Source organism: Rana temporaria, chromosome 3 (genome assembly GCF_905171775.1).
Source record: "Rana temporaria chromosome 3, aRanTem1.1, whole genome shotgun sequence".
NCBI classification, from domain to species: Eukaryota; Metazoa; Chordata; class Amphibia; order Anura; family Ranidae; genus Rana; species Rana temporaria.
In genome coordinates, this window is record NC_053491.1 from 72485841 (window position 1) to 72504617 (window position 18777).

At 41.5% G+C, this 18777-nt stretch overlaps 1 protein-coding gene across 5 annotated transcripts in view; it reads left to right on the forward strand.

The window, feature by feature from the left end:
• Positions 1–18777, forward strand: part of TCF12 (transcription factor 12) — a 273710-nt gene that overhangs the window by 68329 nt on the left and 186604 nt on the right. For all 5 annotated transcript variants that reach the window (XM_040342741.1, XM_040342743.1, XM_040342744.1 and 2 more), the window contains one exon: positions 6443–6516. In XM_040342741.1, the coding sequence (XP_040198675.1) occupies positions 6443–6516 (74 nt within the window). The remainder of the gene's footprint in view (positions 1–6442; positions 6517–18777) is intronic.

Sequence of the window (18777 nt, forward strand, 5' to 3'; positions counted from 1 at the left end):
TTCTTTTAGATCAAAGGGATGAACTTAGGTCTGTAAATGAGGTCAGGTTAACCACTTAAAGGGTTTGTAAAGGATTTTTTTTTATCTTAATAGCTTCCTTTACCTTAATGCAGTGCTGTTTTCATGTCCTTGTTGTTCGTTTTTGCTCTCAAGTTGCTGTAATTCTTCTCGGATCTCCACACTTCCTGGTTGTCTGTTTCCTGATGACCACAGTACTGGGAGCTTTCTCTCTGTGGTCACTAACTTCAAGGAGGTGTGTCTAAAACCCCACAGCACCAATCGGTTTCGTTTTCCAAACCATCACTGCCCTGTATTTGGTTCTGTGGCTCTGTACAGCAGAGAGGCAGGAAACAACATGCAAAACGAAACTAGAAACTACAGGTACATTTATGATTTATTTGTATCTATTTTTATTCGTTTTTTAAAGAAATCAGTTAACGATTATGTCCCTATACCCTGTAAACAGTCATTTCAGCATAAATGTATTTTTTTTTTACAACTCCTTTAAAGACAAAGCCTTTTTTATGACACTTGTTGCTTACAAGTTCACATCGGTATTTTTTCCTAGAAAATTACGTAGAACCCCCAAATATATAATTAGCAGAGACCCTACAGCAGGGATCTCAAACTGACAGCCCTCCAGCTGTTGCAAAATTACAAGTCCCATCATGCCTCTGTCTGTGGTAGCCATGCCTGTAACTGTCAGCCTTGCAATCCCTCATGGGACTTGTAGTTTTTCAACAGCTGGAGGGCCACCAGTTTGAGACCCCTGCCCTAGAGAATAAAATGGCGGTCATTGCAATATTGTATGTTTGTATCTATGGCTGTATTTGCACAGCGGTCTTTCAAACGCATTTTTTGGGGGGAAAATACACTTTTTAACGAATAAAATAAATAAATAAATAGAGCATAAAGTAAGCCCAATTTTTTTTGTATAATGTGAAAGATGTTACATTCTTTATTCTAAGCAAAAAAATAGTGATTCTAATTTTAGCCAGAATCGTGCAGCTCTAGCAAACACCCGTTTCTATATAAGGTCCCACAGTTAACAGTGCATGTCAGAGCACAAACCAAGCCATGAAGTTCAAGGAATTGTCTGTAGACCTCCGAGACAGGATTGTATCGATGCACAGATCTGGGGGAAGGGTACAGAAATCTCCTCAGTATTGAAAATCCCAATCGGCACAGTGGCCTCCATCATCCGTATATGGAAGAAGTTTGGAACCACCAGGACTTTTCCTAGAGCGGGCCGCTCGGGCAAACTAAGCGATCGGTGGAGAAGGGTCAGGCAGGTGACCAAGAACCCGACAGAGCGCCAGTGTTTCTCTGTGGAGGGAGGAGAACCTTTGAGAACCATCTCTGCAGCACCCCACTGATCAGGCCTGTATGGTAGAGTGGCCAGATGGAGGTCACTTCAACAAAGTACTGAGCAAAGGCTGTGAATACTTGCGTACATGGTATTTTTTTTTTTATAAATTTGCAAAGATTTCAAACAATCTTCTTTCACGTTGTCATTATGGGGTATTGTTTTGTATATATATATATTTTTTTAAGGAAAATAATGAATTTTATCCATTTTGGGATAAGGCTGTAACATAACACAATGTGGAAAAAGTGAAGCGCTGTGAATACTTTCCAGATGCAATGTTTTAGTAAAATAACTAGAAGTGGCATGTCTCTTGGCTCTGATAAAAAGGGTATGTCTCTCAAAGTGTCAGCTGTCCAGACCTGTGCAGCTCCATCTTGTGATGTGATGAGAGGATGTGCAGGAGTTCTAGCATTCTGTTCCTGGATGTGTTCAGATGAGCTTGTACACACATTGGTTTGTGAGTATAATATGTACTCTATTTTATTATTAAATGTTATATAAGGATAATGCACTAGGCTGGTGTGTGCCCTCTTTTTAGTCACTGACTACCCAAATCTTATGAGGGTAGCAAAGCGTGGTGATATTATTTGGTTTAAGAATGGAACAGTAAGAGGCAAGAGTCCATAGTATCTGAACACTCGAGCGCAGGAGGCATTCATTCGCTTTTAACATTCTGCCAAATTGTATATGGTTGGGTCATATGTGCAAATATTTTTTGCATATTGCAAGAGTGAAATAAAATGTAAAATTTGAATGTGTTCACGAGCCCATCTTTGCACAAACTTTTTTAATCATAAAGCAATATATTCATTCCTGAAACAAATCTAATAGAGAAAAGCAGAGGATAAGATTCCTGCCTACAATAGCTGGTGTAAGAGAGAAATTTGATTTTGTTTGGTTAGAAATTCTTATTTAATCCACATGTAACAGCTGGTAAACATATATTGTCATCTTTTATTTTTATTTTCTTGTCTGAGGTGCCATCAGTTTTTTTTCCCCCTTAAAATTGAATTGATCGTGTGTGTGTGATCTATGCTTCTCTGAGTGGAAACAATGGTTGTATTTCAGGTTTTGAAGATTTTAAGTAACATAAATTTAATATAAGGCAGTATGCTTAAAATCTAATTTATTTATTATATATTGAGGTATACAGGCATTGTATATAATTTGAGGCAGTTGGGTTATACTGCCACCATCAGGAGGTTGGGGCATTGGCAAAGAAAAAAATAAACTTGTTTATTTTTATGATGTGGATTTAGTGACACTATCAATAAATAGTGTATCACATGTTCGTATTCATTCAGTCAATATGGGATTTGTTTTCTGTTTTCTGCTAAAAACCTGGTTGATCCTGCTGCTCTGTCTCCACCTTCTGTCCCCAATTCAGCTAGGGATTTTTCAGCTGTTGAGGCAACTCTGCACATGCTCTGTTTTCAGTGTATTTTCTACCCTGAGCCTTTCCTCCCTATCACAACTGAGCAGCCCATGTGACTATAGAGTCACACTTGTGGGCGTATACACAGTGGTAAATGACAGCCCACACCCCCTCCTTCTCCTCCATGCTCACTAACCAGGTAAACACAATGGGGGTGGAATATTACATCTTGATTCACCTCCCTCTTATTCTAAGACGCAGGCTGGAGGGGCGGCACACAGTCTGTGACTGGCAGAAATCACCCACATCGTGCTATTGGCAAAAAATAATAGATACTTAATTTCAAATATATGTTTGTATGGCGGCTGCTTACACACTTCCTACCATTATGCTTAGAAGAAGCACCTTCCATGGCAGCTTGAAGCGAATTGTAGGTCATCCAATCTTTGATCTTGTTCCCACTGCCCACTTACAGTGTCTTGGTACCTTCTGACAACCTTGAACCCAGTCAACTGTTTTAACTGCTTGGGTCTGTGAGAACGCAAGCCCTTGTATCACTTTGGGCCTAGTAGATGTTCTGCTAAGTGGTACAGCATGTCTTTTCAGGGACTCTCTAAAGTTGGTCCCACTATGTCATTTTCCATCTCTCGCCTGCTGTTTCTTGAGGCGATTCACCGGTATACCCAGAAGGTATAGATGCATGTAACCTGAATCCTGGACCCTTATTTCTGTAAGATCATCTTCATCAGCAGCTTCTATAGCTCTGCTGAGTGGGCCAGAGACCCACAATGTGTCTGCAAAGCCTCTTGCGTAGACCAACATACCCTATGCCCATTTAATGGAGCAGTCTGCTAGCAGAAGCTCTGCATGGACAAATCAAATTCGGGTTCAGCTGTCTGTGTCTGAGGCCCTTGTTACTAGCGGTGCAACGGATCGTCATTGATCCGTGATCCGAAAGGGTCAACATGTTCGGATCGGCACACCACGTGATCCGCAGAGTTCCGCTGCGTCGGCCGTAGCATAGGAAAGGCCGTGACTTTGACATGGCTCTAAAGCGGCGGTCATCTTAGTACACCCGGCGGCGGCCTTGATGTGGATATTACAGTGGGGGGAGATGTGGACATTACAGTGGGGGAGATGTGGATATTACAGTGGGGGATCCCACTTACCTGAAAAATAATCGGATCCGTGACTCTGATCCAAGGAATGATCCAAACCGTTTTTTAAACGTTGCACCCCTACTTGTTACTATCTCTGAATGAAAGTCAGAGCCTTTACAGCCTATCATATGATTCAGACTTGCAGTCTTGGGCTTTTAACCTGATTTTGATGCATTACGATTTACTACGCAGCCAGGAGGTTGAATGAGACCGTTTCTGTTTTTTGAGCTTAAAGTGGAGTGCCACCCAAAATTGGAACCTCTGCTCATTTGCTGCCCCCCCCCTTCGGTGCCACATTTGGCACCTTTCAGGGGGGACGAGAGAAAGGGGACCTGTTTTTGACAGGTCCCCAGCCACACTTCTGGAAGATAGCACTGGGAGCGCCGTTCCTTGGGAGGTTTGCCCTGCCCCTCCTGGGCCAATTTAGAAAGCGTGGTGCACTTCACGCCTGTGCAGTTTCCCTTTTTGAAGATACGGCGGCAGCACCCAACAACCGATTCGAAAATCGGCTAGGGTGCTGACATTGCGACTCCCTGGACAGGTAAGTGTCTAAATATCAAAAGTCAGCAGCTACAGTATACATTTTCCCCAGGCGGAACGCCTCTTTAGAGTAGGGGAAATGCAGCCTAAGGAAGGCATACTATTGACCTGACCAGCTGGAAGTGGTTCTGTTCCGCTGTATATGTTAAATCGTGGTAGTAAAGGGGTTAAAAAATCCTAAATGAATTATAAATGCATTGATTTGCCAGGTTTAAGATGATGATCTTGCTGAATTATCATATTATCTGAAGGTTATTTGAAGGTTGCATTCCTATTTCTTCATGAGCCATTATTATTAATTTTTGGCAATAGTACAGCATTTTTGGTGCCCTGATCAAAATACAAAAAGTGTGTGCGTGTTTTTGTTTTTTAAAACCACTTCAATACTGGGCACTTTCAACCCCTTCCTACCCAGGCCAATTTTTAGCTTTCAGCGCTGTCACATTTTGAATGACAATTGGGTGGTCATGCAACACTGTACCCATATGAAATTCGTATGCTTTTTTTTTTTTTTAACACAAATAGAACTTTATTTTGGCTAAGGAAACAAAAGAAAAATAATAAAAATTTTGAAAAAAAATAAAAAAAATGTTGTTACAAAATTTTGCTAATCATCTTTCTTCAAAAAGTTAAGCCAAAATGTATTCCAATATTTTTTTGGGGTGAAAATAAACCAAATTTGTGTTTTATTAGTTAGTCTGTAGCAAACACAAGTACAAGTCCACAAACTATTATAATAATAATACAGGATTTATATAGTGCTGACCATTTACGCAGCTCTTTACAACTTGGGGGTAGACAGTACAACTAAAATGCACTTTACTATGGTGTGTATATATATATATATATATATATATATATATATATATATATATATATATATATATATATATATATATATATATATATATATATATATATATATATAATTCAACCCTGGTGTACTGATTGCCTATAATTTCTTAAGGCCTGAAAACACCAGGACAGTAAATATATCCCCAAAATGACCCCTTTTTGGAAAGTAGATAGTCCAAGGTGGTTAGTGAGAGGCATGGCAACTTTTTTTGTTTGGAAAAGTAAGATATTTTTAATTGTCCAATTACCTTTATTGATTTAAGCAAGCATTTTTATTGAATTAATCTGATTCATTCAGTGAGTATTGTTATTGTTGTTGTGGTTTGCTTTGATTGGCCACAGCTAATCACATGGTACAGATGGGCAGTGATTGGCCCTGTCTGTACCATGTGATCAATGTGTCCAATTGCAGCTAGCAACACAATTGTACACAATGGATGGCATTAAAAGAAGCCTTCCATTATTCACTACTGTCACGTGATCTACTGTGATTGGTCAGATCTCATGGTACCGGCAGCAGGCCGGTACAGGGATCTGTCATCAACGGTGTCCGGCGGACAGATGGCGCCCACATCAAGGCGTGTTTCTAGAGGACGTCATATGACATCCACCTGAAATGAAAAAAGTCCTGCTGTGCCGTCATTTTGCAATAGGTGGAAAGTGGTTAAGCCTTTTGCTGCACTCTCTTTAACCCCTTCCTTACCGAGTCATTATAAAATGACGTTGGCAGGAACCCTCCCTTTTTTAAATCAAAAAGTAAACAATATTGTTTTGTTTTTTTTCAAAATTGTCGCTCTTTTGTTTATAGCGCAAAAAATAAAAACCGCAGAGGTGATCAAATACCACCAAAAGAAAGCTCCATTTGTGGGGAAAAAACAAAGATTTCATTTGGGTACAGTGTTGCATGACCGCGCAATTGTCATTCAAAGTGCAACAGCACTGAAAACTAAAAATTGGTCTGGGCAGGAAGGGGGTGAAAATGCCCGGTATTGAAGCGGTTAAACCCACTAACCACCTTAAATGGCCTGTATATTGATACTGGGTAAAGCTGTACTTTCATGTTTAGTTTACAAGGGTAACTGTTTTTTTTCATTTTTTTTATGTATTGCCTACAAAATACTAACTATTTTTCATAATTTGCAGGCATAGATGAAAGATCTGGTACTTCATCATGGGGAACCGGCAATCAGATGAGCCCATCTTACGAATCTTCAAGGGTAAGTGTGTGTGTGTTTTGTACTTATTCTAAATATGTCTTCAGTGGGGCAATGTATAATATATACAAATTAGGATGAACAATGTGCGTTAACTTTCAATACATAAACTAGAAATCTATGAGATACGGCTGGTCCCTGCTGAGCAGGCCAAATTTCGATCCATGTATGGCCACCTATATTTTTTTTTTTTAAATGCCCTAAAGCAGGGGTATCAAACTCCATTTTCTTGCGGGCCACATCAGCATTATGGTTGCCCTCAATGGGCCGTTGTATTAGCATCCCACCCCCCTTACATCAGATGTCAAGAGCCCCCCCACCATCAGAAATCGAGCACCCACTATTCCTTACATCAGTTCACCCCCTTGCTTTGTGCTGCTGTTAGGTGGGCTGGACAGAGAAGTGCAAGATTTGGTGGATGAGTCCTGTCCTCTCTGCTGCTGCCTGCTGAGATCAGGTGGGGCGGAGACAAGGGGGGCATGAGGGCCACATAAAAAGGCCTGGAGGGCTGGATTCGGCCCGCGGACCTTGTGTTTGACACTTGTGGTCCAGGGATTACAGACGACATTGTTTCACTTGCCTGATTCCTCACTCCAGCATTCCCCTCATTAACCCAAAGCTCCGGTCTATAGGTGGAGTATCAACGTTTTCATGTAATATATTGGGGTGCAACAGAGCAACTGTAGGTGAAGGCAGAGTGAGGCATAAGGCAAATATTATGCCGAAATCCTCCACCCTTAGACTAAACTGGAATAAACACTTACTACAGTATTGTCCCCACTGCTTGGGTGGAATTGTAATTTTCTTTTTTTATAAATTCTTTATTTTAGTTTTTCTTTCACAAAGATATTAATACACCGTTCATAAAATAAATCTATACAACATATATTTTAAGCATAACATCTTCTTTTCCTTAACATTAGTTACTCTTTCACCAACAAAAGCAGTTTTTCAGTTCTACTTCAACTATCTCATCATTTTAATCACACTTTTATATAGGTCTACTATAGTCCCATATCTTTGTTCTATTTTCATTACCCTGTTCCCCACCCTGGTTATCCCCCAATACAAGAAGAAAAAGTATCATAGAAATTAAAATGTAGAACATAAATATAGAAAGATAAGAAGAAAAAAGAGAAAAAAAACCTCTACATCTCCCCTCCCTCCCTCAGCTCCTTCCCCCTCACGTCAATTGTTCCCTATATATAATATAGGGAGTCCAGATTTTGCGATAGTTGTGGAATTGTAATTTTCCTGGAGTTGGACTTTAAACCACATCCATTACTTTAACTGCAGCTCTGACTAATTTACCTACACAAACATTGTTTTATGTAAATATACTTAATTTAGTATACTGATTTTTTAAATACCGGTACCCTATTTAGGTTTGTTATGTTAAGCTGTCAAATGGATAAAATGTATAGCCGGTTCACACAGGGGCGACCTGTCGGGCGACTCAGCCGCCTGACAAGTCGCGGTCCGCTGTATTCAATGGAACCGCTCAAATAGGAGCGATGCAAGTCGCTCCGACTTAGAAAAAGGTTCCTGTACGACTTTGGGGGCGACTCGGGGCAACTTGCATTGACTTCAATACAGAAGTCATTTTGCAAGTTGCCTCTTAAGTTGCCTTGAGATCGCCTTGCCGAGTCGCCCCCGAAGTCGTGCCGCCTGTGTGTGAACCGGCTCTTAGACTTTTCTTCAACCTTTTCTTTTAACATTGTAATGGTCTCCGTTTTAAAAAAACATGTTTTTTTTCTGTATACCTTTTCTGTACACACAGCATAAAAATCTTGACCGCAGTAACTGAGGAATTTATTTTCCAGCAAATTTCATGTGGTCACCATGCCATAGCTGGTGACCACATGATCTGAACATGATCAGAAACCATACTGTTTTTTCCCCCCCATTTTTTCATGAAGGACAGAGCTGTCAATGACGGCCCCATCTGTCCGTGTGTGCTGTCAAATGTGGGACACGCAATACCCTTGCTTCAGCATGGTAGGAGTTCTTAGGAACGGTAATCTACAGATTTTTGGAAACCTAGTGTTGAGGCAAAAAAATGTACACTTCATTGCTGACATTTATTATTTATTTTATTTTATATTATATAGAGGTGCAATCTCTCTGGGTTTGTCACCATAATCCAGCCGTAACCTTTAACCACTTCAATACCAGGCACTTGCGCACCTTCCTGCCCAAGCCAATTTTCAGCTTTTAGCGCTGTCGCAATTTGAATGACAATTGCGTGGTCATGCTATACTGTACCCAAATTAAATTTGTATCATTTTGTTCACAGAAATAGAGCTTTCTTTTGGTGGTATTTGATCGAAAATTTGAAAAAAAAAAAAAAAGTTTATTTTTTTCTGTTAATTTTTTTTTGTAAATATGTAAGTTTTTCTTCTTTAATTACGGGCACTGATATGACTGCACTGATGGGCACCAATGAGGGGGCACCGATGATGGTCACTGATAGGCAGCACTGATGGGCGCTGGTATGCGGCACTGATGGGTGGCACTGATGGGCATGGATGATCACTGAGGGGTGGCACTGATACTGATGGTGGCATTGCTGGGCATAATTTTTTTTTATGTTGTGCCCATGTTGCCAGTCAGTGCCCATTTGTGGACACTGATTGGCATCTATTGTGAAGATTTTTTAACATGTGGATGGTCATGGGGTACATACCTGGCCATCCACATGTTGCCTCCTTCCCTAGTGGTCCTGGAGGCTTCCCTGGTGGTCCAGTGTGGGCATCCGTGGGGGGGCTACGGACACTTCCCGGACGTCAATTGTCTATTGACCGGATACAGTGAATATCTCCTAAAGTGTGCAAGTTTAGGAGAAATTCACAGTACCTGCAGGTAAGCCTTATTATAGGCTTATCTGTAGGTAACCGTGGTGTAACAGGGTTTACAACCACTTTAAGCAATGTGTGACCTCTATACACAGGACAGAAAGTGTGTAGTTTCCTACAGCATATTCCTGTTGCTACATTTCAATGTATTGGGAGAATAGGGGGGTTACTTTAAGGTATTGCCAGTTTTATTTTGTATTGTAGCCCTGAATTAAGTTAGTAGCAGTAGTTTAGAGGTGAATGTCTATTGTACATGTTATATAATAATTACAGCTACTCTCAATTGCTGTGTCATTGGTTCCTGTTAGATTGTTATGTGGTTATCTTCATATGAAGCTTTTAATGGCTCTGGCATTATGTAGTTAGTACTAAAACCATCTGCAGGAGCAGATGTGTTTTTATTAGTGGTCAATCTAAATAAACAATTTCTCTTATGGTAATGTTTGGTCACAGACCACCCAAGGGCCGCAGTTTTCTCGTATTTTTAAAATGTACAACTTGATGAGGACATCAGCATGGGGAAGAATTGTTGCGTTATGTTTGACTTGTAGTGAAGTTTTTCTCAATTATAGAATGTTGTCTTGCTCATTTTTGGCAGATGCAATTTTTTTTGCAATTTCAGCAATTGCTAGGAAAATGTTTCCTAGAAAAAGGACTTCACAGCCACTGGTATGTTAGCTGTAGGCTACAACACGCATACAACAAAAGACACAAATTATTTTACAGATAGCCAAACAGTTGTGTTGCAAATATGATAATACTGTAATGATTGTTTGGAAAATACTTCTACATATTTGTATCTTTTATTTTATCAAATTATTTGATATTTGTATTACAGCCATAGTTACCTGTGGGGTTATGCTAAGCATTTTTTTATTTTTATTTTTTTCATTATTATTAGCTTTGGATCGTATAAACAGTTGATAAATCCCCAGTGGAATTTATTTATTTTCCTCTTGGAGAGATGTTCCTAATTCTCCAGTCCCAGGAACGCCACAGAAAGTGAGATCAATCCAAAGTAGGGGAAAGCCTTCTTGGTTGTCATTAGAAGTGGTGTTTTTATTTTTTTTAAGATTTCCCCCATTTACTTTGTTTCAATTAAACTTGACATTTTGAATTACCCATCAATATCTGTTCTGGTGAAAGTAGGCAAACCAGGGCAAGCAGAATGGTGAATATCTATGCCATTGTCATATACTTCTGTAGGAGTCACTGAAGAGATTCACTACTTCTCTACTCCCAATGCCCCTTCCATGCGAGAGGTCTGATCACGTCCGTTTCCTCTTTTTTTTTTTGGCGGACCTGATCGGACCCTCCATTCTTCTCTATAGGCATATTCTATAGGCATATTCTATAGGCTTATTCTATAGGCATATTCTTGTCTGTTTACACCGAGCTACCTGTTATCCGATCCGTCAAAAACAAACTGAAGGGGTTCAATTCCCCCCCCCCCCCCATCTGGCCTGATTGGGGGGGGGATGTTGAGTCTAAACAGAGGGTCAGGAGTCCTGCAGCCTCCTAGGACAGTCAGAGGTGAAAACTCCTCCTTCAAGCTTTAACCAGACACTGATAGTCATAAGACCAATATATACTGCTGATGAGAAAAGGTATTTTACAGTTTATATTTACTTAACGATTGCATTTCTGTGTACTGTGGGAGATCAGATATAGTGAATGCAGGTTCTGGGTTTAGTAACTTTTTTTATTTTTAGATAATTTGTATGTCCAGCAAATGTTTACATGTAAAGCTATTTGAGCAACGCCATGACCACCTTTATTATGAATTTAAACGTTATCCCTTGTTGGCCAAACCTGCATAACCTTTTCAGATTTCTGTGCTTGAAGTGGATATGGTTACGCGGCGTTTCTCTTGTAGATGGCAGAAGCCTAAGGAGATTACTTCCGATCTGAGGGTGGTATTAGTCACTTGGCGTGGGAGGTTTGATCTGGCTTCTGTCTTGAAATCCTGCCGTCCTGGATGTTTCATATAGCCAGCCTGAGTCCGGTATACCACAAGAACGCTGACAACAGTCATCAGACTTGCACACTCCTGGTTCAGCAATCCCTATTGTCTAATGAAGCGTGAAAAAAGTCAAACTTTTTAATAATTCAGTTAGGTTTTTCTACATTTCTTGTAAGACTTTTAGGATCTTGGCTGTATGTTTTAAAGAAAGGCTAGAAAGCAATAACTTTTTTCAAGAGTAATACAATGGAGGGGATGACAATGATTTCAGAGATTTTTCCCTAAGGCCCTGTTAACGCCTAAGTAATTTTCTGCTTTAAGCTGGTTTCACACCAGTGCATTGCCAGCCATCGCATGTGATTCACACCACGTTGCTGTGCACATCACTTGCAATTTCTGTGCGATGCAAATTCAGCCATACAAACTGGCTGAAATCGCATCGCATTCACACTAAAATGGTGCAGGACCCTTTTTTTGGTCTGCACTGATTTCACATTTCACACTGCAATCTTGTAGCTCTAAAACGCTCAACAAGCCAAACCCGATTAATTTCAATGGCCCCTGTTCACATCTGAGGCTTCATTCACATCTCTGCATTCCGAGTCACGGTAATTCGCAATATCGGCAAATCGTGGGATGCCTTGCGTTACCAGTGCATTGCCCATCGATTTCCAATAGCACCACAAACTCGGCACGATGTTCCTGCGATTCGCCTGGTGACAATCTTGGTAAAAATGCGCAAACAGAATCACGGGAAGCCTGACGCCCAAAAGAAATCTAGGACCTTCTTTTGGGCGACGGGTTTCCCGTGATTCTATTTACGCATTTTTACCGCACTTGTTACCCCCATACGCTGAGATGTGCCTGAGTGTTCTGTCAGCTGAAGCAAAGCTCCTCTCACTCAAAAAAACTATGTGAGCTTCTTGGCAGATTACAAGCGTTTTTGGTCCCATAGACTTCAATAGAAACGCCTGACTTGAGTGTTTTACAAGTTTTTTTTTTTTTTGCTCAAATAGCCCCTAATTTCCACTCCCTCTCCTCCCCTCCCCCTAGTGCTTTCTACTGACTAAGAAAAAACGCTTGTAATACACTTCTAAAATGGTTTGTAAAAAGCTGAAAAAACGCTTTAAAAAAATGCCCCGAAAAATGCAAGTAAATCGCTTCTCTCAGGTGTGAATGGAGCCTTAATGCGTTTTGTTGGATAAACCCACTTTAGCAAAGTGAATTGTTAGAAAATTCTGAGGATTTGAATAGAATGGTGAAATGTAGAAAATGTTTCCTAGTAAAGCTGTGCAACATAAACGGTGTATGTAAGCACCAATGTTTATGTATTTCTAGTAAAAACGCTCTTCACATTTTTATGCCCCCCTGAGACCAGAGTACCATTTATATACGGTTGTGGCCTGTAGTGCTCAAAATTGATTGCTTGTCGCATGTTGGAGCAGAGATTAGATATTCTGACTGATTTATACAAGCTTTGTATTTAACCTACACTACACTGAATGGTGCCAACACTTTGTGACTTTGCTTTTCTGATATGCTCTAGTTTAGTAAAATGACCCCAAATTCCTTGAGGGATCCTTCAGTTATGCATATCTGTAAACATACATTACAACCAGTATTAACGCAGCACACAAGAACACATTAGGGTTGATTTACTAAAACTAAAGATTGCAAAATCTCTAACTTCAGCTTGTTCAATTAACCACTTGCCAACCAGCTGTCGTCTTTATACTGCGGCAGTTCGGCTCGTTCCCGCGAATCGCCGCTAGCGGAGGCGAGATTGACACAAAATCGGCGGCACCTACTGTAGCTGTTCTTTATAGCTATTCTTCTATTTCTATTTAGTCTCGGAGTCTTTCAAGTAGTTTGCATCTGCCTAAGGGTGTTCAGGCCCTAACCCTCTCTCCCCAGAGAGACCATAAATCTATTTGCATTCTCAAAGTGTCTGGTGCCCAACTTACTCTATCTATACCACACCCACTATGCCTAGTAACCCACACTGTGAAGATGGATGTCGGCTCTCCCTGAGTCTAGAGGTCACCATTAGGCCTCTTGTGGTCGGGGCCTAAAAAATGCAGAGGTGATCAAATACCACAAAAAAAGCTCTATTTGTGGGGAAAAAAGGGCGTTGCATTTGTTTGGGTACAATTGTCTGTTAAAGCGATGCAAAAAATGGCATGGCCATTAAGGGGGAAAATCTTTCAGTGGTTATGCTGGAACACCTAGAAGCTGATTGGTTTTTATGCAGAGCTGCACCAGATTTTGCACTTACCAGTTTTAGTAAATCGACCCCATAGTATGTATGCGTTGCCATTGATTTTTAATGGCGTACAAATACAGTTTAAAAAAAAGACCAAGAAGAAACACACTTCTGCTGTAGTGCACCACAATGCACTAGTACGGATGCTCTGTCCATTAGCAGAGTCTATGTAGGTATAGTTTTTCCTCTGTGTTAAAACTGGTTCATTTCCCATTCATCGTGTATTGCTCATTCATGCAAAAGAAGGCCCACCTGCAAAGGGAGGGGTGTGAATGCAAGCTAAGCATTTCTATCACGTATAAAAGGTACCCACATATATTTAGGCTTCATGTACATGAGTTTAGGAGCTTTTGGCGTTTTTTTTCCAAAGCTCCTGAACTCAACTCAATGAAAGACTATGGGCTAGATTCAGAAACAAATGCCTATCTTTAGGTGGGCGTAGCGTATCTCAACTTTGAGAGGCAAGTCCTGTATTCATTAAGAACTTGCGCCCGAAGTTACGGCGGCGTAGCGTATATGGGCCGGCGTAAGCCCGCCTAATTCAAAATAGGCTGGTAGGGGGCGTGTTGTATGCTAATTAATCGTGACCCCACGTAATTGACGTTACTAACGAACGGCGCATGCGCCGTCCGTGAAAGTGTCCCAGTGCGCATGCTCCAAATTACGCCGCAAATAGTCATTGCTTTAGACGTGAACGTAACTTACGCACAACCCTATTCCCGTACGACTTACGCAAACGACGTAAACAACGCAAAATTCGACGCTGGCCTGACGTCCATACTTAACCATGGCTACGTCAAAAGCAAGCTTGTTATCACAGCCCAAAGCTGTCTCACTGGTCCTTGCAACTCCCACAAACACTTTACAAACCTTTACCTATGCACCATGAGATTATGCATAGTTGTAGAAGGCAGGGGGCGAGCATGCCCAGCTTAATATAGGACTCAGACGAGCAAATGTTTAAATACAAGAGGCCTTTTATTCTCATGTGAATGTTAAGCCTCATACACACAATGAGAACATTGGACGAATGATCGTGCTTTTTTTTTTTTTTTGTATTCTAGTCTTATATTGAAAATGAGGAGGTTACTCAACTTCCGAAAATTCTCGTACTACAGAATACAACTTCAGAAGTGATGTGCTGTATTGCATTCTTTCATTTCCGAGCATGCGTGGTCTTTCTCTTTTTATTTTTTTGGGACGAAAACTGTACTGATTAAATTAAAATCGTATTATTCCGTATCGTACGAGAAAATTTCTAGGTTTGTCCCTTCAGATAATATCAGATGTCGTGATCGACTCTTGAAAGCTGTGTATTAACGATCGGATTATCGTACGATCGGTTCGAAAGCAGTGTTTTTCATCTGATTTTCCCATCACACAAGTGTCTTTGTATTTCTACCAGATCTCTGCAGTAATGCAGTGTGAACCTTTGTGTGTAGGAGCTTCCTGTAATAGACTTGTCACTGCTGCTTTCAACTTATAGATGGGGGGGGGGGGGGGGGACTAGTCTTGTATCTGCCCCATTGTAGTTTTCTTCAGGCAACCTGGGCCTGCTGGGCCCCTCTCCCAGATTTGCTCTCTGCACAGGCTGTGACTGCTACTTTTACAAGGTACTACCATGTTTCCCCAAAAATAAGACTGGGTCTTATATTAATTTTGGCTACAAAAAACACTCTAGGGCTTTTTTTTCAGGGGATGTCTTATTTATTTACGGTATTAAAGTAGTTTTAACCCTAAAAAACAAACACAATTGCGGTATGTTCTTTTTAAAGCATGAAAGATAGCACAGTGCTTGTGCTGTGTCAATTACCCCTCTCCATGTTCTAAAAATCAATCTGGAATACATCAATAAAAAATAAAAAAGTTCCTGTGTCACCTGTAAAATATTATACTTGTACACCAGTGTGTCCACAGTTTTATACTGTAGAAAATACCTTTACAGCTTCCCTGGACATTCATGTGATCTGCTCTTCTCCTCTGAGATCCCCACTGACGTCAGCCTGCTCTGAGTACTGCGGAGGAAGGGACTGCAAAGTGCAGACGTCAGACAGGACAAGAAAAGGGGACCTTCGGCAGCTGTAAAACATTGTATTATTAATACAGTAATAAACAGACACTGCACCAGTATACAGTAATGGATTACAGTTTTTTGTTTGTGAAGTTTGATGGGGCTTATTTTCGGGGTAGGGCTTATATTGCAGCCTGCCCTGATAATCAGGATAGGTTTTATTTTTAGGGTAGGGCTTATTTTCAGGGAAAAACGGTATATGCAAAGACATTTGATTTGGTACACGCATACCGTAGTAGATTTAAATCCTTTGTGGCTATTGCGTAATATATTTCAATTTAAAGTATTTATGCCTGAAGTGCGACTATAACTGGGAGTGAGGGCAGACTTTGCAGTAAGCTAATATATTTTCTAGCTAATTCTCTTCTGTGGTCCCCTGCTGGTGCGCTTCTTTTGGTGTACCACCATAGGAAGCTGCTAACTATGGTGGCACGCACCTGTGGGCTCGATCCTGAGGTGGTTCTTGTGCGCCCAAAGACACAGCATAGCACAGCCCCACCCCCCACTCTCTGATCACAGGATTTGACTGGCAGCAGCTGAAGCCTATGCCTCCCACTACCTTAGCAAAGCCTGTGAGAATAGGGAGAGCTGCTACAGATGGACACAGCCCTGATCAAGTGAAGTATAGGGGGTGTGAGGGCGATACAGGTAATGGAATATTTATTTTTTACTTCAATGGAGGGAATGCATTAACCTCTTGCCAGTACTTTTACTGTGGGTGGCCGGCATCTGCAGGCTGAATCACATACATGTACGTGATCCAGCCTGTTTCGGGTTAGGGGCACTCGACGCACTGTTGCTGCAACCCACCGAACACGGGATTGCAGATCCTGCAGCCTGATGATCATCCAATGCAGGATTTGGGGTGATCTGAGGTGCGAAGGAGCAGGAATTGGGGTGATCTGAGGTGTGAAGGAGCAGGAATTGGGGTGCTCTGTGGTGTGAAGGAGCAGGAATTGGGGTGATCTGAGGTGTGAAGGAGCAGGAATTCGGGTGATCTGAGGTGTGAAGGTGCAGGATTTGGGGTGATCTGAGGTGTGAAGGAGCAGGAATTGGGGTGATCTGAGGTGTGACGGCGCAGGAATTGGGGTGATCTGAGGTGTGAAGGAGCAGGAATTGGGGTGATCTGAGGTGTGAAGGAGCAGGAATTGGGGTGATCTGAGGTGTGGGGCTGCAGGAATTGGGGTGATCTGAGGTGTGGGTGTGCAGGAATTGGGGTGATCTGAGGTGTGAAGGAGCAGGAATTGGGGTGATCTGAGGTGTGGGGTGCAGGAATTGGGGTGATCTGAGGTGTGGGGTGCAGGAATTGGGGTGATCTGAGGTGTGGGGTGCAGGAATTGGGGTGATCTGAGGTGTGAAGGAGCAGGAATTGGGGTGATCTGAGGTGTGGAGGTGCAGGATTTAGGGTGATCTGAGGTGTGAAGGAGCAGGAATTGGGGTGATCTGAGGTGTGGGGGTGCAGGAATTGGGGTGATCTGAGGTGTGAAGGAGCAGGAATTGGGGTGATCTGAGGTGTGGGGGTGCAGGAATTGGGGTGATCTGAGGTGTGAAGGAGCAGGAATTGGGGTGATCTGAGGTGTGGGGGTGCAGGATTTGGGGTGAGAGAACTCTATTAGGTTGACCGTTATCAACTCACACTTTATTTTCAACTGTGTAACTAAAATGAATATGCCAGCTGTGTAATTTACCACTTGCCATTGATCTTTGAAAGCTCAGTAATATTTTACTATTGTATGTCTTTTACAGCATTAACATTTATAAAAATTCGTTTTTGCGATTTAAAGTGGAGGTTCACCCAAAAAGTAAATTTTTAACCTTAGATTGAGGCTCGTTTTGTCAAGGGGAATCGGGTGTTTTTTTTTTAAATTGAAGCAGTACTTACCGTTTTAGAGAGCGATCTTCTCCGCCACTTCCGGGTATGGGCTGCGGGACTAGGCGTTCCTTTTTGATTGACAGGCTTCTGACGGTCGCATCCAGCGCGTCACGATTTTCTGAAAGTAGCCGAACGTCGGTGCGCAGGCGCCGTATAGAGCCGCACCGACGTTCGGCTTCTTTCGGCTACTCATGACACGATGTATGCGACCGTCGGAAGCCTGTCAATCAAATAGGAACGCCCAGTCCCGAAGACCATACCCGGAAGCGGCGGAGAAGATCTATCTCTAAAACGGTAAGTACTGCTTCGATTTAAAAAAAAAACTACCCGATTCCCCTTCACAAAATGAGCCTCAATCTAAGGTTAAAAAAAAATTTTTTGGATGAACTCCCGCTTTAAGAGTGTGAAGTTCAAATTTTTTTTCTTAGCGCTCTGTTTCTTTGAAAACAACATTTTTCGGCACACTGTGCTCAAAAGTTTGCCTACCCCTACTTTAGAATCACTTTAATAACTTTGATACAACAATCTGTTTTGCTTTTCTGAAACGTAAACATTTGGTGTAAACTCTCTTAACCTGGGCTGGAAATTTCCTGCTTTCCTTTGCAGCTTCTGCTTTAGGCTGCCTTTTTGATATGCGAATCTGCAGCATTGGTTACCAGAGGAGATCTTTTGAATTCATGATCAAGTTGTAAATGTCACAGTGATTCTGTCTTCATGTCCATCACTCTTCTGTGTCATCTGTTTTATAACTTGCAGATAGGGCTGTAGATCAGTATGAGACATTGCGTATCCACAAACATACCTTGTAGAAGCAGCAGCGGTTACACACATTTGGTCGGATATTTTTGTAGCCTGTGGATACAATGCCTGTGGTAGGTTTCACTCCGTTCCAGCCAGAATAGATATATTCATCTGAATGTTATCAAGACTCTTGGCCTATGGGCTGAAAAGTGATGAACGTTTAGCGATTGAGTTTATGGCCCCTGCTTGCTGGGTATGAATGTTAATTGACGTAGAACTTCCCTCCCTTCCATCTAACTGACAGATGTCAAAGTATTGTTTGTCCATAAACACCCCATCCAAGTGTACATATCCTTTACAAAAGTGCCGTCAGGTGCACACCGACATATCTATGCAGCTGAGCATCATGTCATATTTCTCTGTACTTAAAGCATGCTAGTAAATTGGGCTGTATAGTTGTCCAAATGTTTAGGTACTTTTTATACATTGATCCCTATG